This window comes from Phocoena phocoena, chromosome 11, assembly GCF_963924675.1.
Source record: "Phocoena phocoena chromosome 11, mPhoPho1.1, whole genome shotgun sequence".
Taxonomy (NCBI): Eukaryota; Metazoa; Chordata; class Mammalia; order Artiodactyla; family Phocoenidae; genus Phocoena; species Phocoena phocoena.
In genome coordinates, this window is record NC_089229.1 from 59,942,947 (window position 1) to 59,967,438 (window position 24,492).

General features: G+C 52.8%; 2 protein-coding genes across 3 annotated transcripts in view; both read right to left on the bottom strand.

Annotated features, from left to right (window-relative positions):
- Positions 1–612: 612 nt before the first annotated feature.
- Positions 613–24,492, bottom strand: part of HOXC4 (homeobox C4) — a 37,991-nt gene continuing 14,111 nt past the window's right edge. Inside the window, exons 2-4 of one of the 2 annotated variants that reach the window (XM_065888424.1) lie at positions 3,366–3,482; positions 2,285–2,729; positions 613–1,790 (exon numbers count right to left, since the gene is read on the bottom strand). In XM_065888424.1, the coding sequence (XP_065744496.1) occupies positions 1,435–1,790; positions 2,285–2,723 (795 nt within the window). In that variant the 5' untranslated portion in view covers positions 2,724–2,729; positions 3,366–3,482 and the 3' untranslated portion in view covers positions 613–1,434. Of the gene's footprint in view, positions 1,791–2,284; positions 2,760–3,365; positions 3,483–24,492 lie in introns of those variants that run through there. The other variant, XM_065888423.1, reaches the window with a different exon arrangement.
- On the bottom strand, positions 21,436–22,880 carry HOXC5 (homeobox C5). The gene is made up of 2 exons (XM_065887474.1): positions 22,351–22,880; positions 21,436–21,650 (listed from the first exon to the last, which is right to left on the bottom strand). Exons 1-2 carry the CDS (start codon positions 22,802–22,804, stop codon positions 21,436–21,438), a joined length of 669 nt encoding a protein of 222 aa, XP_065743546.1. The 5' UTR covers positions 22,805–22,880.

Here is a 24,492-nt window from a genome sequence, read left to right on the forward strand (position 1 = left end):
GCAAGGGGGCCTCCCAGGCCTCTGGCCTCCACTTCACCCTTCTTTCCAAGTCTAAACAAACAGAGAAGCCATCCTGACAGGTCACTTTACTGCTTCAGAGTCACCAGCTCAAAATGTTTCTTCTTTTAAGGAGAACAGGCATGCTGAGTGGGCATCTTCCTTAATCCCTTATTCCCAAAGAGCTTCCCAAAGATGAAAACTCTTCTTCCTCCCAACTCCCTAAACTTGCCTTCTAGTCTGCAAATTAGGCAGGCCTACTCATCAGAGAGAAAGGAGAAGAGAGGAGAAGGAAATAGACAAAAGAAGGCACTGTGCTTAACTCTAGAAAAGTGAGACACCCCCCCCCCCCAGCTCCACTCTAAGTACCCCCAGGAGAGTCTGGCCTCTGCAGACTCAGGGAGAAATTGGCCCTAATCTTCCACATCCCCTCCCCTGAGATCCTCTGCCCCAAACCTTTTGCTGGTTCTTCTAAGGACCTTGGGAAACTGGAGTTGAGAGTTAAGATTTGTGTGTTTGCTTAGAGTAAACTTCGGCAACTATATAGAGAAGGTGGGATGTTATACCAGGTCAGAAGGAGGAGGGGGATAAAAAAGAAACCATCAGACATTGACGTAAAACTAATTCACATCCACTGGTTTATTATTGATCACGGGGCATTTCACATCGACACTAAAATTCTTTATTGCAAGTTTTTACAATAATCAAGTAAATTCAGTCCAAAAACACAATAACCACGATGGGGGTGGTGAGGGGTATTCTACCTATAGACTGCCTCTCTGAACTGAAAGTTCATTTTTATTTTCTTTTGGCTCCCCAAACTGAACAGCTCTGAGAAGCTCTCCAGATGCATTTAGCTTTGTCTGCTGTCTTCCCCCCCTCTCCTCCCAGCTCCCCCCAACAATAATACAAAAGAACTTCATAGCTTTGTTCTCCCTAAAATGACTTCCCCCTCACTAACCTCCCCTGGTGCATTTTCAATGCAAAAGGCCTAAGGAAAGAGCGGGGAAGGAGGAGGAGGAGAAAGAAGAAGGAGGAGAATTGGCTTAAAAATCTCTTTCCTTTTTTCTTTTCCTCATTTCCCCTGAAACGCACCTAAACCAGACCATCGTACCTTGCAATATATAATTTTTGCAGCTTTTTTTCCTTAAAAAATAAATAACCCCCCAAAATGGCCTTAAAAAAAAAAACCCAGCAGGTACCATGCTAAGACAACATCACATGCTTAAAAGGGTCCTTAACAGTGGAAAGGAGAGAAGGGCAGGGGGCTTGTTTGTTTATCTGTTTTGTCTGTTTGGAAATGACAAGGGATAAGGTGGGAGGAAGAGAGAAAAGAACCAAAAAATATATATATATATTAAATTCTATAAATAAGAGTCAATTTGTGTGTGAGGGGAGGATGGGGGCCTGGGGTGGGGGCAGGGTGTGAGTTATGTTTTATAACCTGGTAATGTCCTCTGCCCGTGGCTGCTCCGGTGGCGTGGCGCTCTGGGAGTGGTCTTCAGAAGTGCCCTGGGCGGCTGCCGAGAGGGTGCTGGGTGCAGCCCCGGCCGGGGGCGCTGACCTGACTTTGGTGTTGGGGAGTCGGTGGTCCTTCTTCCATTTCATGCGACGGTTTTGGAACCAGATTTTAATCTGCCTCTCAGAGAGGCACAGCGAGTGGGCGATCTCGATCCTTCTCCTTCGGGTCAGGTAGCGATTGTAATGAAACTCTTTCTCTAATTCCAGGACTTGCTGCCGGGTGTAGGCTGTCCTCGAGCGCTTGGGTTCCCCTCCGTTATAATTGGGGTTCACTGGGGGAGGGGGAGGGGAAAAGCAAATAGTGGGGTTCAAAGGCAGCAGGCTCCCCGCCCCCCACCCTCACCCCATCCTCAGCTCTGTTGTAACAGGAGGAGGGGGTGGTGGAAATAAAGTCGTCAAGCTAAACGGGTTACAAAGAAGTTGAAGGGAGCTGGAGACTTTGTAGTGTAATAAGAGGGGAATCCTCATTGCAACGACACTGAATTATTTATGCGCCCTTAGAAAGCGAGCATAGTTTTCACACATACAGAACAGATCGTAGCACATGGCTCGGACTGCCCAGAGTAGCTAAGCCATAAAATTTATGGGGGATGTAATTACCCATTCTCGCTCGTAAATCCAGTTCAATTGTGCTAACCCAGAGTCGCTCCTGGAGAGAGAGGGGGAAGGAGAGAAAGGAGGACGGGGGCCCAGAGGGGGCCGAGGAGGGTGGGGAGCGCTGGGGAAGAGGGGAGGGAGGGGGAGAGCAAAAAGCAAAGTTGCCTACCCGTGCTAACGTGGATTTTTTTCATCCATGGGTAGACTATGGGTTGCTTGCTGGCGGCGCTGGAGGGATGGTCAGGGGCTGGCTGGCTGCAGGCTGGCGGGGCTGGGGACGGGGAGGCGGAGGCGCCTGAGAGAGGCGCCGGCTCGCAGAGCGGCTGTGATTTCTCGGGGTGGTGGTGGCCCGCCTGGGCCGGGCCGTGGCCTCGCGAATTGCCTGGCCCCTGGAGACTGGTGCAGCTATACTGGCGCTCAGGGTAGCTAGGGCGCGGAGGCGGTGGTGGGTACAGCTCCTGGTGGTGATGCTGGAATCCCGATTCCCTGGTCCGGCCGTAATATTCCGGACTGTGTTCAGGGATGTAGCTATTTTGCGAATATTCTTCGCATGGAGGAAATTTCGGATCGATGTAGTTAGAGTCCATCAAATACGAGCTCATGATCATTAATTTCTGGAGTGGAAAATAATTTTTCTCGCTTTGTCGTTTTTCTGCTCCATAAAGCCCTCCTACTAGCTAGCGACCCTGTAAAGTTACTTTCACCATGTGACTCCGCCGGCCAATCACACGGAGCAACCCAGTCCCCGGATAAGGAACCGAATCGCTTTATTCAAAATGTATCCAATTTTTTTTGTGTGTGTGGTGGTGGTGGTGCTGGGGGGGTGGTGGTGGTGATGCGGGGTCAGCTGGCAGGGGCCGCGGTGCCCCCAGTGCACACCCCGCCGACTGACAACCCTCCCCTGCAAAAGGAGATGGGAAGCCCCAGCTCCTTTCTAAAGCCTGGGCATTGGGGGGCTGTCGGGAGGCTGTGATTCAGCCCCCTCCCAGGGTCTCCCCTTGGGCCTCCGGTGGGCCCCTCGGGCTTAGGCTCCCGAGCTTTTCTAGAGGTCCCCATTCATGGCGATCCTGTCTCAGTCTGTGTAGGGCACCGTGGCAGCGCCCCTCTTTCGCAGGAAGAGGAAGTTGAATGAGGACTGGAGTGGAGGTTGGATGGGGAGAGGCCCAGGCTGAGCCCAGGAAGCTGGTGAGCCTGGGATGCCCCCCATCCAAGGAGACCAGAGTCCAGCCCCCTTCCCCATACACACTCACCCAACCCTCTGGCCATGGGGCCGGCGAGGCAGGGTCCCAGCTGGACCGGGCAGGTAGAGGCAGCGGGATGCAAATGATTCTGACGTCATTTCTGGAGGTCTGGGGGTTGAGCCCCCGCTGAAGAGAGACAGGAAGTGGTTGGCAAAAGCAGAGTTCAGAAGCCTTGCCCTCCCCGAGTACCCACTAACCCTCCCTTCCCAGCCCAGAGCAGAGGATCTCTCCTGCTGGCCGCTGTTCCCACTCCCCATTCCGTCTGGCCTGCTGCTTTCCGACAACTGCCTCCAAGCCTGGTTCCTAAGGACCTGGAGCAGGGAGGAGAGCACTCTGCCAGGGGCCAGTGCCCTGGGATGGTGCCCAGCCAAGGCCCAGGGAGCTCTTCTTTCTCCATCCCCACAGAGGGCAGACCTAGCTAAGGGGGAGGCCTTCGTCTGTAGAGCCTGCTTCCGGCCAGGGATTGTATCCATGTAACACATGTGTTTACATGTAAACACACATCCCCAAGGGCCAGCTCCAGGCTGCCTTCCAAAAGCTGAAGGGTGAGCTCACGAAGCTGGGGATGCTGAGCGGGCCTTGGGAGTCTCCAGCCCGTTCCTGCACCCTCCCCTCTCTCTGCTACCCACCCACAGGAATACCCTGATGGTGGGGTGGCAGGGCCATGGAGGAGGGAGGGGGCAAGGAAGAGCTGCTTTCTGACACACTCCCCCTCAGCTAGGGGTGGCCACGTCTTGCACCAATTCCAATTAACTGATCCCGTAACTCAGAGTTGAGGGGGGTGGCAGAAGGGAGAGCCCAGGGAGGGAGCCGGGTCCCCTTGTTGCACTTGATAACAATTATAGTTTAAAATCATAGCTTGCCGGGCTCGGCTATATTTTACTTGATAACAATAAAAGTGACACATAAAGTTAACTGTTTATGTTTTATTTATTAGACTAAATCTGCCAGCGGTGGTAGAAGCGCTTGCCTCGTCGCTACAGCTTTTATAGGGCTGTAAAACGTCATAAATCAGTCTCGTGGAATCGCCCGCACTCTTTGTGTCGGCGGCAGCGCAGGGCTGGCGGCCGCTGGCTGCCTGCTCCCTCCTTTCCACGAAAAGTCGTAATGTGATTTTTTTTCCCTCTGATTTTATTATTATGATCGCCGCTGTGATTAGTCAATCTACCTTTAATTCGCCGCCCTACGCTGCCTCCTCCCTGCCCAGCCTGGTTGACACTTGAATAAGTACCTTTTAAAATGGCGTGACAACTATTTGAGGGTTTAATTAGAACATCTGCAATTAAGGGAATGAGGAGGGGAAAGTGAAAAAAAATAAAACCCTTGTGCGAGGGAGGCTGAAGGCGGGAGATTCCCAATCTGTCTCTCACCACCTTTGGGGTGTCAGAGAGGGTCCCCACTTCCAAATTAGGGCTCACCCTGAGGGCTGGAGCGAGAGCTGGGCCACAGCCGATGCCCAAAGGGACTGAGTCACCCTGCCTGGGCCCCTGGCTGCCTTCCCTTCTGCAACGCTTAAGCCCCCCACACTCACCCCAGGCTCACCAAGAGCCAGTGCTTGGGGGTCCCTGGATACCCTCTCCCCAAGAGGTCTGTGCCCGACCCCTACCACCAGATGGGTGAGAGAACCGGAATTCCCTGGAGGTTGACCATCTCTTAGAAGAGGTTCTCAGATTTCCAAAGTTGGTTGAGAACTCCTGCCCACTCCTGTCCGGGACCCTCTGTGTGTGAGGACTGGCTGGTTTGGTTGGAAGAGGAACTTGAGACTGTGAGAAGGGGAAGGCTGCTGCTTGGTTGACAGTGATTTGGAGTGCGTGAGGGTTTTATTATTGGTGGGAGGGGGATAGGTTAATTATAAGTTGTTGGAAGTGGCGAGGGAAACCAATGCTGACTGCTGATCTACATAAAAATTCTGAACCCAGCCCCAGACTGCTGCCTGGGGAGAGGCAAAGCCCCTGAGAGCTCAGGTAGGGTGGGAGGAAGGCTGCTGAGGGAGAAAGCCTTCCAGCCCCACCCCCATCCTCCCTTCTAGGCCTGCACCTGGATCAGGTAGCCCCACCTCACCCAGGCAGGGAATAATCTCTGCTCCACCTGGCTCCCCTCCTCGCAGTCCTCACATTCACCTTCTAGCAGCCCTGCCCCCGCCTCAGCTCGCTTTTCTTCCATCTCTTCACCCTCTCGGGCTTATTAGGGAGTCATTCCCAAGGCATTGCACATCTCACACCACCACTCCCTAGGATTCTGAGCTCCTGCAGGTGGGTCGAGGGAACGGGAGCAGGAAACCCACTTCAGGCCAGTACGTGTAAGTAGATCCAGAGAGTTCAGTTGCCTCCAACCACGTGTCCAATCCATCTTTGGTTATTACTGCTAACAAATATATATGCATTCATACTATTAACATTTATTAATGTATTAAATGCCTCCTTATGCAGCCATAAATCTGTGGAGTTTTCGTTCCAGGTTTTCACAGCTAATTCGATATGCACATCCGGAAAGTGAAATCTGGGAGATTCCTCCAAGTATGCCCACACTTATCGACATCACTTACCAAAACCCTCTCTTTGGGCTCCTATAATAGCAAGAAAGTTGCCTATGGGGAAAATAACAAGCCAGACTCTACCACACACACACACAAGAACATTTTCACCAGGATATTATTGCAAGCACAGAAATAAGATCCCTTCGGAGGGCTTCTGTACTTAGCCCTGGCTTAACGGGTTGGGAAGGGGGGCAATAAAGCCGTTCTTGCCCGTGATGAATCCTGTATCTCCTTTTGTGCTTCGCCCTCCTGCCTCCTCAGCCCAGGGATCTCCAACCCCTGCTCTGCCCTCCACCTCTCTCTGCCCCAATTTTTTTTTTTTATTTTTTCTGATCACCTTTTGCCAGCCTCTAAGCAATCACTGTCTGAATGCCCCCCTCACCCCATATCCTTTCTAAGTCTTGATCTGGTTTCTCTTTCGGAAACATGTTTCAGTACAAAGCGCTTCCCTTCTGACACCGCTGAAGAAAAATATGTGTCCATTGTGTGCGAGGCCTTATTGTGCCCGGATTACCATACTGACCGTTGGATAACCCATATTCCTCCCCTCCCCGGTAACAAGCTGCCGGCTGAGAGACCTCAGCGGCTCCACTGATTCTGCGATGCCTTAAAATCTCACCTCTCAGAATCCCTGGATTTTCCTAGGGAGAAAAATAAGTGGGAGAACCAACTCAGGACTTGGAGGGCAAAGAGAAGGAAAATGAGGGTCATTCCATTTCCCACTCTCAGAAGTGCAGGATGTGGGTGTGTGCGGGCACGCGCGCCCGTGTGTGTAGGTGGTTTTTGTTGTTGTTTTAGAGATTAAAAATTGCAACATGTCTCTTTCTTCTTCCTCAAGTAAATTGACTTTTAGATGGTATACGATCAAGTAATTCATTTCATTTTTATTTTTTCTCCGAGCAACTTGAAAATCCTAAACTAAAGCAAGGCTCCCATTTTTCCCCCTGTGTGTGTATATGTATATGTGTATGTGTTTTGTCCCTTTCTAATGCCAGCAGGCAGGGCTAATGTATGCAAAAGAATATGCAAATGCTTAATTGATTTTTTCTTAAATCTCTTGTCAGTAAAAGTAATGAATTGGTCTAAAATGATTTTAATAACCCAGAAGTGTCACCAGAAAATACTCAACCTTTTTTTTTTCTCCTAGAATCGCTTATAGTCTCAAAAAAAAAAAAAAAGCAATCATGGAATGTTAATTTGCCCCCCTTTAAATATTAAAGATGAATCTCTCTTGTTTGTTCGGAGACCATAGGCAAGGTCCTCTCATGGATTTCCCCCTCCTTGCTTTGCCTTTCTTGGAATTCAATTTTCCTCAAATCTCGTTTAAAGTGGCTTTTTAAAAAGTGGCTGCATTTTAATATTGGTTAGACAGAGTGACCTGCATTTCACCTCGGGTGTTTGACTTGTTCCAATAGGTCACTGCCATGGGGTTATTGATGGGGAAACTCCATTGAAATTTGTCTCTTCGCAAATGGCCTTTAGATCTTCCAACGAGTTCAATAACTAGTTATAATGTGGAAGGGGAAAAATGAAGGCCCTGGGCTAACGAATTTGATGTTTCATTTTTATGCTGGAGAAATTGTTAGTTAGAGGTTGGGTTCCCCACCCCCTTCCTTGCCCATCGTGGCCTCACTGACTCTTGTCAAGTGAGGCCCCCACTCTTGTCCAAGGCTGCTGGATTACATCCCCTTTAAAATTGGGGCTGGGGTGTCCCTTTCTCCCTTTGATGCAAGCTTTAACTCTTCTTTTTTCTTGTTGTTGAAAATTCTGACTTATGGCTGCAGGAAGCTTGCACTGCTGAAGATTTGTAACCTGAACTTTCCTGTTAGAGGGGGAAAGGACTTTTACTTTTAAAGCTCTCTAAATGTGGTTTTGAAAGATCTAGGAATTAGGCTGGCTTAGGGGAGCTTACAAAGAGCTCCCTGACCTAGTGCTCCCAGAATTAAGAAGCCGATAGGAAGGTGGGATTCCTTTGGGGAGCTGATGAGGGCATCTCATCATGCTCTTGGCCTCTGAGCTGCCAGAGACCCATGGGATTAGACACCCAGGACCAAGGAAGGTAGAGACTGGGAAAGGCTAAGGATAGAGGGAGAATTCCAATATAGCAGGCAAGAGAATCCTGGGTCTCCTCCAGGGTCAGAAACAGAATTCATAGGGACTTGGCCCGGTAACTGCTGGCTGAACTTCCTAAGAAGGGCGCCCGGCAAAAGCCCAGTGCCCAAAGATGATGCATTTTACTGAACTGGAGAGAGCAGAGGAAAATGATGGGGGGGAGTTGAAGATTTTATAAGGTTTCCCCTTTTTTTCTGGAGTTCTTAAGGAATGGGAGAGGAAAGGGCAGGGAAAGGGAGGAAAGGTCTTCATTTTATTCGCCCCAATCACACCCAAGTTGGGGAGCTGGTGACTTCTCCAGAGAAGCCTCTGTGGGAAAGGGCTGTGGAGAGCTTGTTCTCTCCAGGCTGACCCAGCCATACCTGATCATTACCATCATTAACCTCAGTAATAACAAGAACATCATTCCCTCACAAACAGAGCTCCTTGTGTGCCTTATTTTTTTCCTCCAGGAACTGTTCCTTCTCGTTCCCTGCCCAAAGGAGTCCAGTTAGCTCAGGCCCAAGTTTCCCCTTAATAAGCCCACTCACCTCCCTTCCAAACCTGGATGCCTAGATGGGAGTCATTCCAAAGGCAAGCCTTGATTCCCGGGGGGGGGGGGGGTGGGGGGGTGGCGGGGAGGCGGGGATCCAGTCCAAAGGCAACATGTAAGTGCCTGAAACTAGGGTGCCACTTCCCTCTATCCCCTTAAACCCAGAGGCAACGTCTTGGTGCTACCTGCGCTCTCAGACAAACCTGCCTGGACAGATCGGGGCACCCCAGGGATCACCACACGCCACAACCCAATGAAAATGGGGGAGCCCGGGAAGGGCCCATCGGGCGGCTTCGGGGTCCGGCCTAGAAGAGGACACACAGCCTGCTCTTTCCAGCCAAGCGGGAATCAATAGCGATCTGTTACAAACTTCCCCGCAGCCCCTCCGCGCTCCGGCCGCGGCGGGAGAGCCCCGTCCTCAGGCCGCTCGCCCACCTCGGCCCGCACCTTGGCTGCCTCCTCCGAACCCCGGACCCCCAAGCTCGGGCCTCGCCCTCTCCCCGTTTTAATTACGTGATTGATTTTCGCTTTGGCCGCGTCGGGACGCCTCCGCCTCCGACTGTTTAAATCTTTCGGCTCCCTGTTTTGCATTTCCGAGTCCTCCTGATGGGCTGTAATTTAGAGACTGGCCCTCGGGCGTCTGGGTCCGGGTCCGGGCTGCGGCCTCGCCCTACACTCCAACGAAATGGTCCTCCCGGGCTGTGCGGCGCGGTCCGCTCTGCAGCCGCTTCACCGCGCGGGGATCTCACACCGTGCTCCTGCCCATCCGCCTTGCTGAATTATTTCGTGCTCCGTTATTCTCTGATAGAAAAATGTTCCGCGTTGGAGTTAGCACTCCATGCCTGGGCTCGGAGCCGGGCCGCTCAGCGTTTTTGTTTACTCTTCACCCGAATGAGGGGTATATGTCTGGGAAGGTCTGGATCGAGACCCCGGGAAGCGCGACGCCCGGCTCCAGGCTCGGCGGGGAGCTCCAGCCGCTTCCCCCAAAGACCCGGCCCCGCCGGCGGCGCAGAAGCGCCGGGAGAAGCGAATTCGGCCGCAACTTTCCACCGCTTCTGCGCGAGTGGGACCGCAGGGCCGGCGGCCCCCAGCCCGCAGTTGGCCGTTGGGTCTCATTTTGCTCCCCAGCCCCAGATAGAGGTCCCATCACCCGGGCAGCCCCAGCGGGCATCGGAGCAGCCTCTGGGAAGTGGCCGCGGTCCCACACCGGAGGGACCGAAGGTGAGGCGAAGTAAGGGAAGGACGGGAGGCATTTCCACGGACGGGAAGACTAGATGCGGGGTGCGGAGAGGACAGGGAAGACGTGAAATTTTAAAAAGGAGCCCCTTCTCCCACCGTGGCTGACCTCCCCTTTCTCTCCTCCGGAAGAAAAAAAAAATACCCCTCTTTTTTCTCCCTAAACCGCAGGTCTCCTGCTTAATCTCTCATCTATTTACAACTAATAAACACTTCTCTGATTATTTCCCCATGTCCTGTTCGTTCTTTGATCCTTTTCAATGAGGCGAGCTCTGAGTTAGTATTAGCACTATTTTATGATCCTGCTTTTCCCTCAGGGAGAGGAGGGAGTTGGGAATGTCTTTCTCACTGGGGAAGAAGTTCAGTGAAACGTGAGTTGGTCACAACCTTCTCCCTGTCCCGCCCCCCACCTGCAACAGCCGAGCCCCAGCTCCCTCAGCCCCTCTCCCCCCACCCCTTCCCGCAGAAATGTTGCCGGGTAAATAAGAGTCCGCCTGTCTGGCTATTAGGATTCTGGAGACGTTGGCATCTGTAGCAATCATTAGTCAAAGCCGCGCAAGCCAAAGGAGCCGAGGAGTTGGACAGAAAAAATCTTGGAAATGATATACAGGAGCCGCGGAGGCATCAATCCCGGCCGATAAGAGCTCGGCTGCCGGGAGTGAGGCGGCCGCTTAATTGGGCCCTGGGCACCAAGAACAATTGGGGAGGAGGCATCTATGGGTCGGGCAGTGACTGTGGCACCATTTGGGCACCCTACAAAAATAGTGGGGGACTTGAACGCTCTTTTCCCCAAATTTCAAAGGCCCAGTTGGCGTGGGGGGACAACGCCTCTGTCAGCCTCTCCACCCTGGGAGCCAAGACGAGCGGAGCTAGAGGACTCGTCCCTTCTCTCTCCCGTCTTAGTGACTGTCTTGGGAGGTACTGCAGGTTGGGGAGCCTGGGCTGGGATTTCAGGTCACAGGGACAGCCTGGAGAGGACTGTGGTCCCTAGAGCAGGTTTTCAGGGGCAAATAACTCATTTGGACTCAGCCTTGGAGATAGCAACAGAATCACTCCCTTTAATAAGCAAAACAGCCCAGAGATATTTGTTCCCTATCCCCACTCACCTGATGTCTTTATTGACACAGAGATAGAGAGACAGAGAGATGCAGTAAGTTTCAGTCCTTCTAGAGGGAGATCTATGCCCCTACATATAGATACATGCATTATGGAACCATCTCTAAACATACTTTCAAATATTTAAGTTTGCAGCAAAACTGCAAAGACTATAAAGATCTCCAAATATGTAGCTTCAATATGTAGCTATTTTATGAGTTGGAACTTTTGCATAAATCTAGATAAAATTTTCAAAATAGAGATTGAGCAACACACGCAGAGTTCTTTCCAACCGAGGGAAAAAACTCACCAATTATTCATCCAGATATTTAGGGACAGACATCCCAGCTTATGCATCCAACACTATAGAGAGATTGGTAATGCGCACACAGGAGTTTGACGGAGGACTGTTACGTTCACTGTGTATCTATAAATCTAAATATCTATAAATCTGCATTTAAATGTGGAGTAGAGAGGGATGTAAAACACATCCTGTTATACACAGAGCAATCTATAAATATATTTTCATGTATACAGCTATGGGATTGCTCAGCTCTCTATAAAGACACGTGTATTTGCATCGAATCTTAGGAATGATGGAGATTCTCTGATGCTTGTGGGTTTGAGATGCCCCAGCCCAGACTTCTCTGGGAAATAAATGAGAGTAAACTGAAGCCTGTGCAAGTAAGTGCTAAGAGGGCCCAGGGACTTATATAATCTATGGCCTTATTTCCAGCATATGGGGCATCTCTCTGGCAATGGATAGGAGCCCTGACAACTGGGCCTGAAAGCATCCTGACTTGATGTAGCCCGAACTGAGACAGAGGTAGAGGACTCTTTACTTCTTTTCCCTTTAGCTCCCTAACCCAAAGCTGGGGGACGGATCCATGGGAAGCTGGGGTGTCTTTAGGAGGGGAAGGCTCGTTAACATTACGAAATGGAGCCATTTGGGTAAAACTTTTTTTGCAGCAGCAGCTTGGTTAGAGAGAAATGTGAGAAGCCTGTGGGCTTTCACACACAATCTTGCACCCATCTTAATTACATAAAACCCAGTCACTGACTGCAGAGAGTTTCCTCCATTCATATAATGCTAGATGGGGTCATCTATATGCCCCCCTCCCATCCCCTCTCTTCATGAGCTCTCTCTTACAGACCTGAATTCCCACCCTGTCAAGAAGGGGTTTGGGGCTCAAGAAAGACATCACAGGGAGACAGTGGCCTCAGAAGAGAGTAGAGCCCCCAGGAGTCATGGTATCTACCACCAGGCTCAGAAGCTGATTGCTTTCCACATTAGTTCCTTTTTAACTAAGGGGTTGGGGGAGCCAAGGTCTGTACGGGCAAAAGAAAATAAAAGACGGCATGATTTTTAAATCTGGAGTTTTGAGGGGGAAAAATCACCAATGAGCCCTTTTCTTATTGGAGGCAGAGGATTTGGGGAGCCCTGGACTTCCTTTGATTTTTCTGCTTTGGTTTACTGGGGAAAGGGAGGTAAGGAGGGCCCCAGGTGGGCCTGGAGAAGTGCAATCCAATCTAGTTGGCCAGCTTGGGGGAGAGTGATTTACAAAGCAAAAGCTCAAATGCTACTTCCTGAGAAGTCACCAGATCAAAACAGCCTCCTCTAGGCTTTATGACCCCATCTCTACTCCCAACAGGAAAAGCACCTTCAATAAAACCTCAGCCCATGCCCCCATCCTCCACCCAGGGGAGGGGGAGAGACACAGTGTAAAATGAGGGACCTGACCCTTACTCGCTTCATACACACACACACAAAGACACACACACACACACACACACACACACTCACACACTCACACACTCACACACACACTGGGTTTTCCAGCCAGAAAGTTGACTTTTAAAAGAAGTATTTACTACACAAGAATTTTCTCCACTATCTGAGCAGAGAAGCAGCCCTAAGATATTTGGAATGGAGCCTGGAGAGCAGATTTGATCAGATAAGGATCTGGCCTCCTAGTCCTACATTGCCTTCCAACCCCCTACAACTCAACAGGCCAACAGGACACTAAAGGTCACCAAGAGCCTGGCTGCCCCATCTGTAGGGGCTGCTCCAGGGGGTTGGTTTTCCGGGGAGGCAGAAGGGAAGAAACTTAACAGATGCCTAGGGCTCGAGGGCATGAATGGGGAGGGGAGGACAAATGGTCTTCAGGATGGGCTGATGGGAAGAATCATGGGCTACTGGGAAGTTAGTTTAAGGCTGGTTTGCTGTGTCCAGCCTGGCCTTCAGACCTCTTTCATACACACTTGGACACATACATATACTTTGTCTATTCAGGTGTGGTGTTCTGGGCTGGGGGCTGAGAGAACTGGGGATCTTTCAAGGGCAGAACCCAGCCTCCTCTACCTCTCTGAGAGCTGTGTCACATGCAGATCTGAAGGGATCCCAGGGAACTGAGCCCACACATTCCACACACACCCCAATATGGGGCTGCAGATCATGGCACTTTCTGTGCACTTGTGTCAGGTGTAGAGAAGTAGCCTCTGTCTTGCAAAGGCTCCCCAGCATGCCCAGAGCCTTCTGGTCAACCTCTCATTCTAGCTTCTAAGGCCTGGTCATCAGAGGCTGAACAAGGTCCTGGATAACCTAGCCCAACTTCCCTAAGTCCCAAATTTCATCTCCCTCCCACCCCCACCCACACACGATGAATCTTCCCAGGAGTGGGAGAAGAAAATGTATCCCAGGGTTCTTCTGTAGGACTCAAGGACAAAGAGATCTCTATCACCTCAGTTCCTCAGTCCAGACTCCTTGGGCTCCTAGGGCCCCATCAAAGCAGTGAAGGGAGGTATCACAACAGACACACCATTCTGGGTTACAAAGACCCGGCAAAACGGACGTGATTTTCTTGGCCCTCTAACAGCTAGCCTCTTCTTTAAATTGAATTTCAAAAAGCCAGAAAGCTCTAGCTTGGGGTCCTGAATCCAGATTCTGTCCCTTCTCCACCTCTAAGGGCTCCAGGGTCTCCAATCCCACTGAGGAGGAAGCTCAGAGCAGTGCCTGTCTCTCCAGGAAAGGAAAGCACAGAATTAAAGCCCAGGACAATGATGTTTCAGCTCAGGAACTCAGCCCAAAGCAATTACACAAAGAGAGGGAGAGTCAAAGACACAGATAAAGCTGACCTGGATATTAAGAGGGGCTGAGGCAATAAAATCTCTCTTCCCAGTGCCTGCTTAGAACAAGCCAACACTCCTGCCCTTTCTTTCCTTACTTTCCTGGAGTCTGGAAACTCCAGCATGAGATATCCACATAGAGGTGAGGATTGGTCTCGGACAAGACTAACACCATCTACCAGAGAAAAATAAGTTTGTGTGCTCTAATTCTAATTCATGATAGAGGTCAGTGGAGTGGTGGGATTGAAGGTGACTTGGCAAGTGGGGGCTCAGTGGTTTCTGAGAAGAGCTGCCCTCCCTCTGGCTTCTCATTCTAATCCTTCCCACCTGACCTGTGGCATTGGCCCCAAGTCAGCCCCACCCAGAAGGCAAACTGACAGGGGGGTGTTGACAAAGCCCAGCTCAATCTGGGCTATCCCTTGACACCCCCAGAGGAGGGCTTAGAGGTCTGGGTGGCACAGCCCATCTTGCTCCTCAGTCAGTTCAAGGAGGGCAGGAGTTCAGGAGGAGGAGAAGGGGAGGGGAGGGGAGGGGAACTCAACCAGAAAATTAACCCTGGAACAAAGCCTTGGAGACTGGGGGATGGGGGTGGGGGGGAGAAATGCCTGGGTCTGGACCTGAAAGTCAAGTGTTCAGGAGACATGAGGAAAAGTACTCCTGCCACACGTGCACATTCTCTGTGCCATCAGATGGACTTGCTCAGAAATAGTTTATCAGCCATTGCTTGTTCTGACCTAACCCATGTGTAAACACAAACCAAAATCCACACCTTCAGTGGCTGTGTCCTTTGATAACCATTGGCCTGGACAAAGGGTCATCATCATCACCATCATCATATCTCGTTAAAAGAATGGAAAGGAAGGGGACTTAAATCCATCACCTGTTTAGTATGGGGGAAGGGAGGGGGAAGGGTCCCGGTTTTCCGTGCTGATTTCCTTTTCCAGAATGCTTCTTTCAACTGACTTGTTATTCAACAAACTAAAGGTACCAAACACAACTTTCAAAAAGTCTCCACTTTTGCTCCCTTCCCCAACCATGCCAGAGACACTTCGATAAAGCTAATGGCTTCTGGAGCATTTCCAGAAAGATAAATCAAAGGAGGTCTCTTCTTATCACTCCACCTGTCCCCAGGAGGATAAGAGAATGAAAGCAAAAAGGTGCAAGGTAAGTGTATAGGGAATAATCATAGTCAGAATTTGAATTCAGGGCTGGAGTTCGTATCCACATCCACTGTACAGCCTAATCTAGAGTGTATTATCTATAAAGTCCAGGGAATGGGGTAAGATCACACGGGAGGACATGAGAATAATGCAGAGGATGCCCCCACAACCTCAGATCCCAGTGCAGTTGAGACTGATCTCGAAGTATAACTTTGTTACAACTGGAGGACAAAAGCCAAAGACTCCCCAGAGCTGGGTCAGGGACAGAGGAAGAGGGCTAGAATATTCTCAGCATCACTTATCCCCTTCCCTTCAGAGACATGGAGGACCCAAGAACTAAAGAGGGTGGTGGGGAGGGAGGAAGAGGAGTCGGGGAAGGCCGAGACTGAGACCCCAGTACTTTTTGGCTGATTGGTTGCTAAAGGCCATGTGACCCTGCTTAGCGCATTTCTGATTGGTTGCTTGACCTCTTCTAGGGTTAAAGACCTAGGAACAAAATTAAAAGCTTTCCGGGTTAGGTGGGGCACCTTGGCACCTTGATGGACCGCCCATCCCCCTATACTCCAGAGAAACCTCAAATTCCAGAATGGGGGAGGGGTGGGAAAGCCAAGAATGTCAAGGCCCGTTTGTGTTTGTACTACTTCCATTTGTATTAGTCCTACAAAACAGCAAAATAAATAAATACATGTAAAGAAAACCCCACCACAACAGAAAAACAAACATCAACGCTGTGGCAAATTATCTGAGAAGAAAGACAATCTGCAATTACTGGGGTGGGAAGAAGGGGTGATATTTACATGGAACTTTTGAGCCTAAGAAACAGGAAAAGGGGGCGAGAGAGTCATAGAAACCCTCCAAGAGACGCTGTGTAAGTCTGTAAAACAGAAACACACTCACTCACCCTGCTACACAGAGCTGAAGGGATCGGGACTGAGATCTGGCCAGGAGCTGGGGAAGGCAGCGAGTCTTGCCTGGGTGTGGGACTTGGGCCCTGATTAAATTCTTGATTGAAGACCATTAGATTCGCTCCCCAAGACCCAAGGGAGGCTGGAGAGAGGAGGGGGGCGTCAAGTTATAGACCAAGGGAAACTCCCATCTCCCTGCTGCTTGGATGGAAAGTTTCCAAAAATCCTCAGAATCAGACTGGGAGGGAGGGGTAGAGTCGGGGAGGGCCCCTAACGAGAAAGGGAGAACAGGAGAGTTAATTCTCCAATGGGTTACTGGGAAGAGTCCGCTGGGATCCTAACGCCTCTCCAGAAAATAAAGGGGTGGGAGGCTGGAGGGGGAGGCCGAAGTTGAGGGACTGAGGCCCGGGAGGGAAGGCTTTGGAGAGTTCTCCACCTGGGCGCCCGGGCTCTTCAGCTCCTCTAGCATGCGACAGTCCCCTCGAGCAAGGGATGGGGCTCCAGCTCTGACGGCCGGTGTCCTTGGGTCTCTGTTCCCCATCACCCTGCCAGAGTCTGCCTGGGCCCCCTGCCTCTGCCTGATTCCTGTTTCTTTCTCAGTCTTTTGGGCGACAGGGGCACGGTAACAGCGTCCTCCTCCTGTCCCCAACTGCACCTCTCCATCCAGTGGGCGCCCAGAGCCCCTTGCCCCCAAAACATTCCCTCCCCCTCTGCTCTGGCTCACCCCCTCGCTCCCTCCCCCTTTCCCCTGGCCTAGATGCCTTGCCCTCTAAGGACCCGCTTTCCACCCTGCTTTGGAATCCCTGGCCTCTTCAGAGAACCTGCGTTCCTACGTTGTCATTTTCTTGGTTTAGCCCCCAGTGAATGAAGCACGGGGAGGTGAACACTACGTGTCCTCCACACGTAGGTGTGGAGGACACGTCCTGCCTCTGTGTCCAACGCCTCTGCTGTTCCTTCCTAGAAACCTGAAGGGAGTCTCAGCCTGAGATTGGCCCCAGGGCACCATGCCCATTGGGTCCTGAGGGCTCCATCGCCCAGAGGCCACTCTCTCCTCGGGGCCAGGGGACTTTCCTGGCCAGCCTAGTAAAGACATTGCCTCCACTCCCATGCCCATTTATACTCCATTCATAGCAGGAGCCTCTAGGCCTCCAGGGCCTAGTTTTACCTTAGGCCAGCGCTAGGGATGCCAGGAAAGACCCCGACAGTTAGAGGGAGGGGGAGGCATGAAACCACACTGGCCCCAGACAGACTAAGACCCCAGACTGTGGAGACCCGGACAGCTGCCCACCCAGGCCTGGTGATGAAGAGATAGAATGTTTCGGGACTCCCTGGGCTCCACCTGCCAACTTTAAGATGCTTCTGCCATTTCAGTTCACAGCCTGTGGGCTCAATAGTCCCAAAGGCCTCCTTCCCTGTCTCCCTCCCCAGCTGCCTGCCCTGCCTGGACTCTGGGCCACTGGCCAAGGGCTGAACTGGCCCCTCCCCAGAACAAGGGCCCCAGAGGCCCTTTGCACTTGCGCCTAGAGTTTACACACTCCTAACAAACACCAAACATCCCTGTGTCTGCCGCTGTCTTTCTTCTCAACTGAGAAGGGAGAGGGGGTCAGGGGGACCTGGCAAAGCTCTAAAGGACCCAGGTCTCTCTTTACCCCAGTCGACTTGCAGCTGGAGGGACTGAGGGGCTGGGGGTGGGGAGGGCTGGTCTGGGGAGACAAGCTCCCCCATCCTCCTACCTCCCAGCGGCTTCTCTTCTTCTCCCACCCCGGCCTGGGGAGGCCTGGGGAGGCCTTCTTCCCCTCCCTTCATGAGTGGGAACTGCCTCCTCTTTGGCGGGGGTGGGGGGAATTAGGTAAATGGGAGAAAGGGTCAGAGAGAGAGAAAATTAACTTACAGCGTTCGTCTGGGATTCATTTGCGAAGATGTAACCTCTCTCACCATCATCCCCAGCGCCGTAATCCCCTCTAACTGCCAGGCCCTCTGTCCCAGCATTAAACCTCACCAGCAGCTGCGTGGCTGGACAGTTAAGATTATATATGATGTAAATATATTGTGGGTTTGTCAGCTCTCCCTACACCATAAAACTTGGTTTAATGACATCACGTGGTCCCCCAAGAGCCACTCATGGGCTTGCCTTCGGGCCATTCACATAAATAACCTCCAAAAGTTTCAAACTCCTAAATTCACATAGAAGCAGTGCGTGTTTCTCTAATGCTCAGTTACACTAAAAAGCCCTCGTGCTGCTCCCTGGCTTCACCCCATACCCCCCTTGCAGGGTGGGGAGAGGGCAGAGGGTGGATCTTTATTTATTTACTTACTTACTTACTTCCATAAGGACCTGTCGCCTTCGAGGTCGTGTTGATATTTTTTTTTCCTCCTATTTTTTTTTCTCCTCTCTCCTCTAATTGCTCAGAGTGGGCTGTGTCCCCCTCTTCCCACTCCCCCGGGGAAGGTAAGTCATGCTTCTTCCCCTTCTTCCTCACTGCCAGAGGGGGTGGGTTCCAGGGCAAAGTGGAGAAGCAGGCTCCATGGTCTCTGTTTGGGACCCAGAAGCCCCTCCACTAACTCCCCAAGAGCAATGCCAAACCCTGGTATTTGAAGATTGTTCCAGGAGGCCGGCTGGTGAAGCAGAAGCCTCTGTTCAGGGAGAAAGCAAGCACCCACTCGCAGTGCAAGGGAGCGTGTCCGAGGCCTCTGTCTAGGTTGTGGGCGCTGATGCCGCCGAAGCAGAGGCTGGGCCCTGAGCACAGGTCTGCGGACCATGACACAGGGTGGAAAACTGGCAGGCACGGCTGTGTCTACCCAAGTCTGGCCGACCGGAGTCACTACTTCAGCTCCTCCAGGGAAAGAGGAGACCCAAACCCTGCGGGGAGGAGGCGTCAGTGCACAGTGGGGCTGGTGTAACCTGCCCAGCGGGTCTGAACCACACTGTCCCCACCCCTGGCCAGGGGCGATGCATCCCCTCACCCCACCCCACTTCAACCCCTGGGAAGAAGCGCAGGGCCTCGGCAGTCAGGGAGGCTGGGGTGGGTGATGGTGGGCACCATGACCTCTTTATTAGTTAACTGTTACCCACTGGAGACACCAATGCTTCTCCACGCTTCACTGGAGAAAAAATTAAAATAACTCCCTGAAGAAAATTACACATTTTATTTGAGAGAAAGGAAACAGATGAGCTGGTGTAGGGCTGGGCTGACTGCTGAGCGCTAGTGGAAGAGAGACATTACAAGCTCCCTAACCTGGCCTGAGTGCAGTGAGAAGGGGAAGGGTGTAGCCATGGAGAAACATGTGTGGAGACCTCCTACATGCTAAGCATAGGATGAGGCAAGGCTCTTGGGTCTTTCAGAAAAAAAAAAAATGACAGACTGGCAGCTTAGGCAGTGGGATGCAGAGGAGTCAGTCCTTATAATAAATCCAAGGAACATCAACATTAATAATCATAAATATTATCCTTGCCCCTCCCCAAAGCCTCTCTGCTCCCTTTCCCTCTTGGCTGCTGGAATAGACTTCTAGCCCAGATCCTGAACTGGCCCCCACCCCCAGTGTGGGGGGCCTAGGCTTGGCTCCAGGAAATCACCCCGTCGTGGGAGGCGGGAGAGGAAATGCACTAAAGTTTTATGAACCCTTCCCGCATTTGTTTCTCCTATAAAGTACTTCCTCCCCCATCCCATCCCAGGAGCCTGGGGCGGAGCAGATCTTGGGCCTAGGCCAGCCTCAGGCACCACCTGAATTATCTCCTTTTCCCCTTCCCTTTAGCTCCCCCTCCCCCTCCACACAAAATCCCAGAGACTGAGATAAATGATGACAAAAAGACCCAACTCAGGCACTCGTCTATGCAGCTCCTTTCCCAGCTGATTGTCCTGCATAGCCCTAGGCCCTAGGAGGTGGGGAAGACGCTCTGAACATTTCCTGCCTGGGAGGTACAAACTGCAGTTTGCCCCACTGCTTCCCCACCACCTGAGAAAGCTCACACACCTCCTCCCACGGCACCCCTCTACTGAGCAGTACCAACTCTTTCTGAGCATCCTTTTGGGACCAAATAGGCCCCTAGGCTGAGGGCTCAGTCCTTCCTCTATGTCCAGCGAGGCCCGGGGACCACCACGTAGCCCTGAGAGACCTCTGCACAGGCCCAGAAGGGCCTGAGTCTGAGCACCGTGGAGCCATGGGTCCCTGGTCCCTGCAGATTAGCTCTGGCATGCTGTGGGGCCGCTGCCAGTCTAGAGGCCTCATATCCACCCAGCCAAAGTGGGAGTGGGTGCGGAGGCCTGAATGCCTGGGACAGTCACAGCATGGGAAAAGCCAGTACAGACGGCTTGGGTGCCCTCCCCTTCCCCGAGAGGTCCTTCTTGGAGCCAGGGATTGGGAAAAAGGCTCAGTTCGACCTTCCTCTTCTCAATACTCCTAGAGGCTCCTAAAAATTCTTTTAAAGGAGACGCTTAAAGGCTGTGGGCCTCCCCCAACACCCCGTAGCCCATTTAGACAATTTTCCCCAATACATGCCCCCCAAACAGAGAGGAGCCGCTGCATCTTTAGTCCTGTTCTTTGTCTTTATTTGATATGACAAAATATAGTTTCAGGAAAGACCTGGAGTCAATAAATAGTTGGACAACAGTGATGAGAAAAAGGACACCGAACGTCGTGGCAGGGACTACTGGGGCAGTCAGGAGCCTCTAGGACCTTTGCTGGGGTCCAGTAGCAGGGAACCCCAATAGCTGAGCTAGCTAGCAGTCTGAGGCTGGGGGCCTGAGAGGGCATGCAGAGAGCGCAGGCTGGACAAGTTCCCGGGCTTTGGGGTGGGGGGCGCAGGTTGGGAGAACATAGGGCAACCAAGGGGGCCCTAAGCAGACAGTCATCTTCCCCCTTTCATATGCAAATCATTTTAAAAAATGAACATTGAGTTTAGTGGCTACAAGGAAGCACCCCGAGTCTGGTGCCGGACTCCGCCAGGCACAACCATCCTCTTACCGAGCCCGCAGCCGGGAACAAAGGAGAGGGCGAGGCCGGAGGGTCCCGGTGCGGGGCCTGAGGCGCCCGCAGGACCCACCTGCACCCCGGCGGCCACGCTGGGGCAGGAATCCTGAGAGGCAGCCCAGGCCGGGTTCGCTCAGCACCAGCCCCTATGCCACAGCCCTCTGCGGATAGCCTGCCCTGGGACCTCGGTGCTGAGCAGAACTGAGGGGAGTCCGGGCAGCGCGGGCAGCCACGCGGGAACCTGGGGTCGGTGGGGATGCGGAATGCCAAGGGAAAGAGCTTTTGTCTGTGAGGCCGGGGAGCCGATGCTCCAAGCCCCCGCCCTATACCGAGAGAGGAAAACCGAAAAGGAAAGGCGCAGGGACCGAAGCGGGCTCGGGGGTGCTCTCGGCGGGCCTCTCCGCTGCCTCTAGAGAGCCTCTTTGCTTTTCATTTTGGAATCTTTCTTCCACTTCATCCTGCGGTTCTGGAACCAGATCTTGATCTGTCTCTCGTTGAGACACAAGTTGTTGGCGATCTCTATGCGCCTGCGGCGAGTGAGGTAGCGGTTAAAGTGGAATTCTTTTTCCAGTTCCAGAGTCTGGTAGCGCGTGTAACTGGTTCGGGACCGCTTGCCGTCAGTCTCTGGAATATAAACCCCCCAAGCCAGGAAGGGGTGAATAGCGTGCAGCGCCCCAGCTTCCCCATCCCAGCCCCAGGCCCCCACCAGCGGCCGGAGGGAGAAGACGCGAGCAGGGCAGGACAGGCCCGGCGGGCCGCAGGCGGGCCCGGCCCAGCCCAGCCTGGCCCCGGGAGAGGCGCCTCCGCCCAGGCAGGAAACTTTCCGCCGTAGCCTTCACTTAGCAGCCGGAGGGGCTGAGGGGGTGGGGGGGAGAGGGAGACCCAGGCTCGGACCGAACAATAAGCACCCTCGAGATCCGAGCACCGGGGACCCCCCTCCCGCCCCTCCCAAGTCGCTGGAATCTTCCGGAGCGGCAAGCGGCGGCCGAGCCGGCTCCGCAGGGGAGGGAGGAGGGACCGCGGGGGGATCCCCGCTCTGGAGCCCCGCGCTCCTCACCCTTCAGATCCCTCTATTTTTTTAACTCCCTCCCTCTCCCCCCAAAATTGAATATTGCCTTTTATACACGTTTTGTTCCTATGATCCAATTATGTCGTCGTAAATTTGGGCGCACACAGCCTCTAAGCCTTTTAGTGGACAGTTTTACGAGCCATTGATGCCTGGATCGTAAAATTTATGGCCGCAGGTTTTTTTTCTTTATTTGCCCCGCATGGCCTATAAAACCCAGGCGGACCCGAGCGCGCAAAATGAAGTCCTAAAGTTTACCGTGGCTCATGTGCAGTTTGGTCATCCACGGGTAAATCTGTGGCGGGGCCGGTGGCTGGCTCAGTCCGGCGGGCTGCCCTGTCTGCGCCTGCTCCTCTTTGATCTCCCCACTGCTCTTAGCTCGCTCCTCCAGCGCTGGGCGAGCCGCCTTCTGACTGTACATCCCGGGGTTCAGAGGAGCCGCTTCATCTCTGCCCAGAGCGTGTCCCGGAGCGGCCGCGGCGCTGCAGGCGGGGCGGTCGGGGTGAGCCCGGGGGTTGGCAGCCATGTCTACCCCGTGGAGAGAGTTGGAAGGCGCAGGCGGTGGGAAAGTGATGCTTAAGTCCAATCCGCCGTAGCAGTACCTGGATGCCTGCACCTCTGAGGCCGATCCATAGTTCCCACAAGTTTGCATGTTATAGGCAGGGATATTGGGGCTCTGCTTATAGAATGAATTGGCTACGTAGGAGCTCATGGCGGGGAGGGCCCAAAAAAATTTTCTGCACCCTTTTTGATTAAGGGTGATTTGTGACTCTTTGAAGTTGAGGGGTTTTTTGTTCTCCAAAGTGCACAATTTATAGGTGGAGATATCTCTTTCTTTATCCTATGCGCTCTTCCCAAATAAGGGAGCCTTAAATAGAGTCACGTGACTCGAGCGGCCACTCATAAATTTGGCTTGATGACCTCCGGGAGGTTAGTGATGGAAGCCGGCGAAACGCATCTTGATATGTTGGCAAAGCGCAACCAAGGGGGAGAGGGAGTGAGGGAGAGAGAGAAAGAGAGAGAAGGGGGAGAAAAAAAAAAGGTTCTTGGAATTGGGGGGTAGGCGGGACAACGAGCCCACAGCGACACCTGGTGCCTCCTTGGAGGAATTGCAGCCTGGCTCGCCGGCTGGCCTTCAGGACTCTGGATTTTCCACGCTGTAGAGGAGAAGCTGGGTGTTGCTGCAACAAACCACTGAAATGGCCTTTTAAATTGTATTTAATTTTAAGGGGAGATGAGGCTTCACTAGGATGCACAGAGGGTTTGTTCTGTTTTTTGGTTTTCTGTTTTTTCGGGGTTTTCTTGGGTAGCGGATGGCCCCATCCTCCCCAACCCCGGGGCCTTTCAATGTTCAAAAATGGCTGAGGGAAGGGGATTGAGGTAGGAGAGCCCCTACCCAGGCCGGAGGGGGCTTATCTCAGGTTCTCTAAACCAAGGGTCGATGTCCCTTTCCTCTGAGGCCCCAGAGCCCTGATACTGCTGAGGAGGTGCCTGTCAGCCTGAGAAAGTGAACCCAGCCTCTGCAGAGGTAGGCAGGATGCCCAGGAGTAGGGGTCCCGAGTGGGCAGAACTAGATAGGGGGCTCAGGGGACTGAGAGTGCTGGGGACTCTGGGATGAGCCTGGAGGTGAGGAGCCAGGGGAAGATGAGTAGGCCTCCTCACCATGCCAGGGACCCCAGAGTAGCAACAAGGCAATTTTCAATTGTGTGACTGGGTGGATGGCTAGCTGGGTGGGTAAAGAACCAGACACAATGAACTGGAGGACTGCTCTGCATCCCTGGGTATGACCCTGGTGTGGTACCCATGCCAGGTATCTTGGATGGAAAATAGATGTTAATTGAGGGCATGGAGAAGCAAGATTCAAGCTTCCACAAATATTATATGAGCAGGGCAGAGGAAAAGACCTGTTTTGTGCCCTTTGGAGGAAAGGCCTCTGGACCAGGCTTTCCAGGGACCTGGGTTCAGAAGGTCCACAGGAGAGCAATTTCTGAGCTATCTGGAGGTGTCCAAAAGGATCTAGCTGGGGGTGGGGGGATGGGGGTAGGCAGGGCAGGCGCCTGGGCCACCTTCACAGCCTGTGACCAGGGGCTCCGCAGCCATTCGGCCCCTTTACATCCCCCCCCTCCCCTAGCCCCAAGTCTTATTCTTTCCTGCCTGTCTCTCCCCAGGAAATATCCGCCCCGGCCAGGAGAAGCCCCCCTCCCGCCCCCGCTGGCAGAGGCGCTGGAAGGGGCGCTGGCGGGGGATCTGGAAGGTCTGGAAAACTGGCGGATTTTTTCCCTCTGGGAGACCCCCTCACTACCTCACCCCCTAGGTCCACTCAGGTTTCTCTGGCTGGGCTTAGGAGAGAAGGCCTGAGCTGGGGAAGGGCTAGGGTCTGGCTGCGCTCCTCACCGGCCT

What these genes read in the sequence shown, in the direction of transcription:
- HOXC5 (XM_065887474.1), bottom strand. Translation starts at nt 22,804, where the DNA reads ATGAGCTCCTACGTAGCCAATTCATTCTATAAGCAGAGCCCCAATATC. An exon ending in CAAACTGCACATGAGCCACG is followed by an intron (nt 21,651 to 22,350) that starts GTAAACTTTAGG and finishes TTTATATTCCAG; the next exon opens with AGACTGACGGCAAGCGGTCC.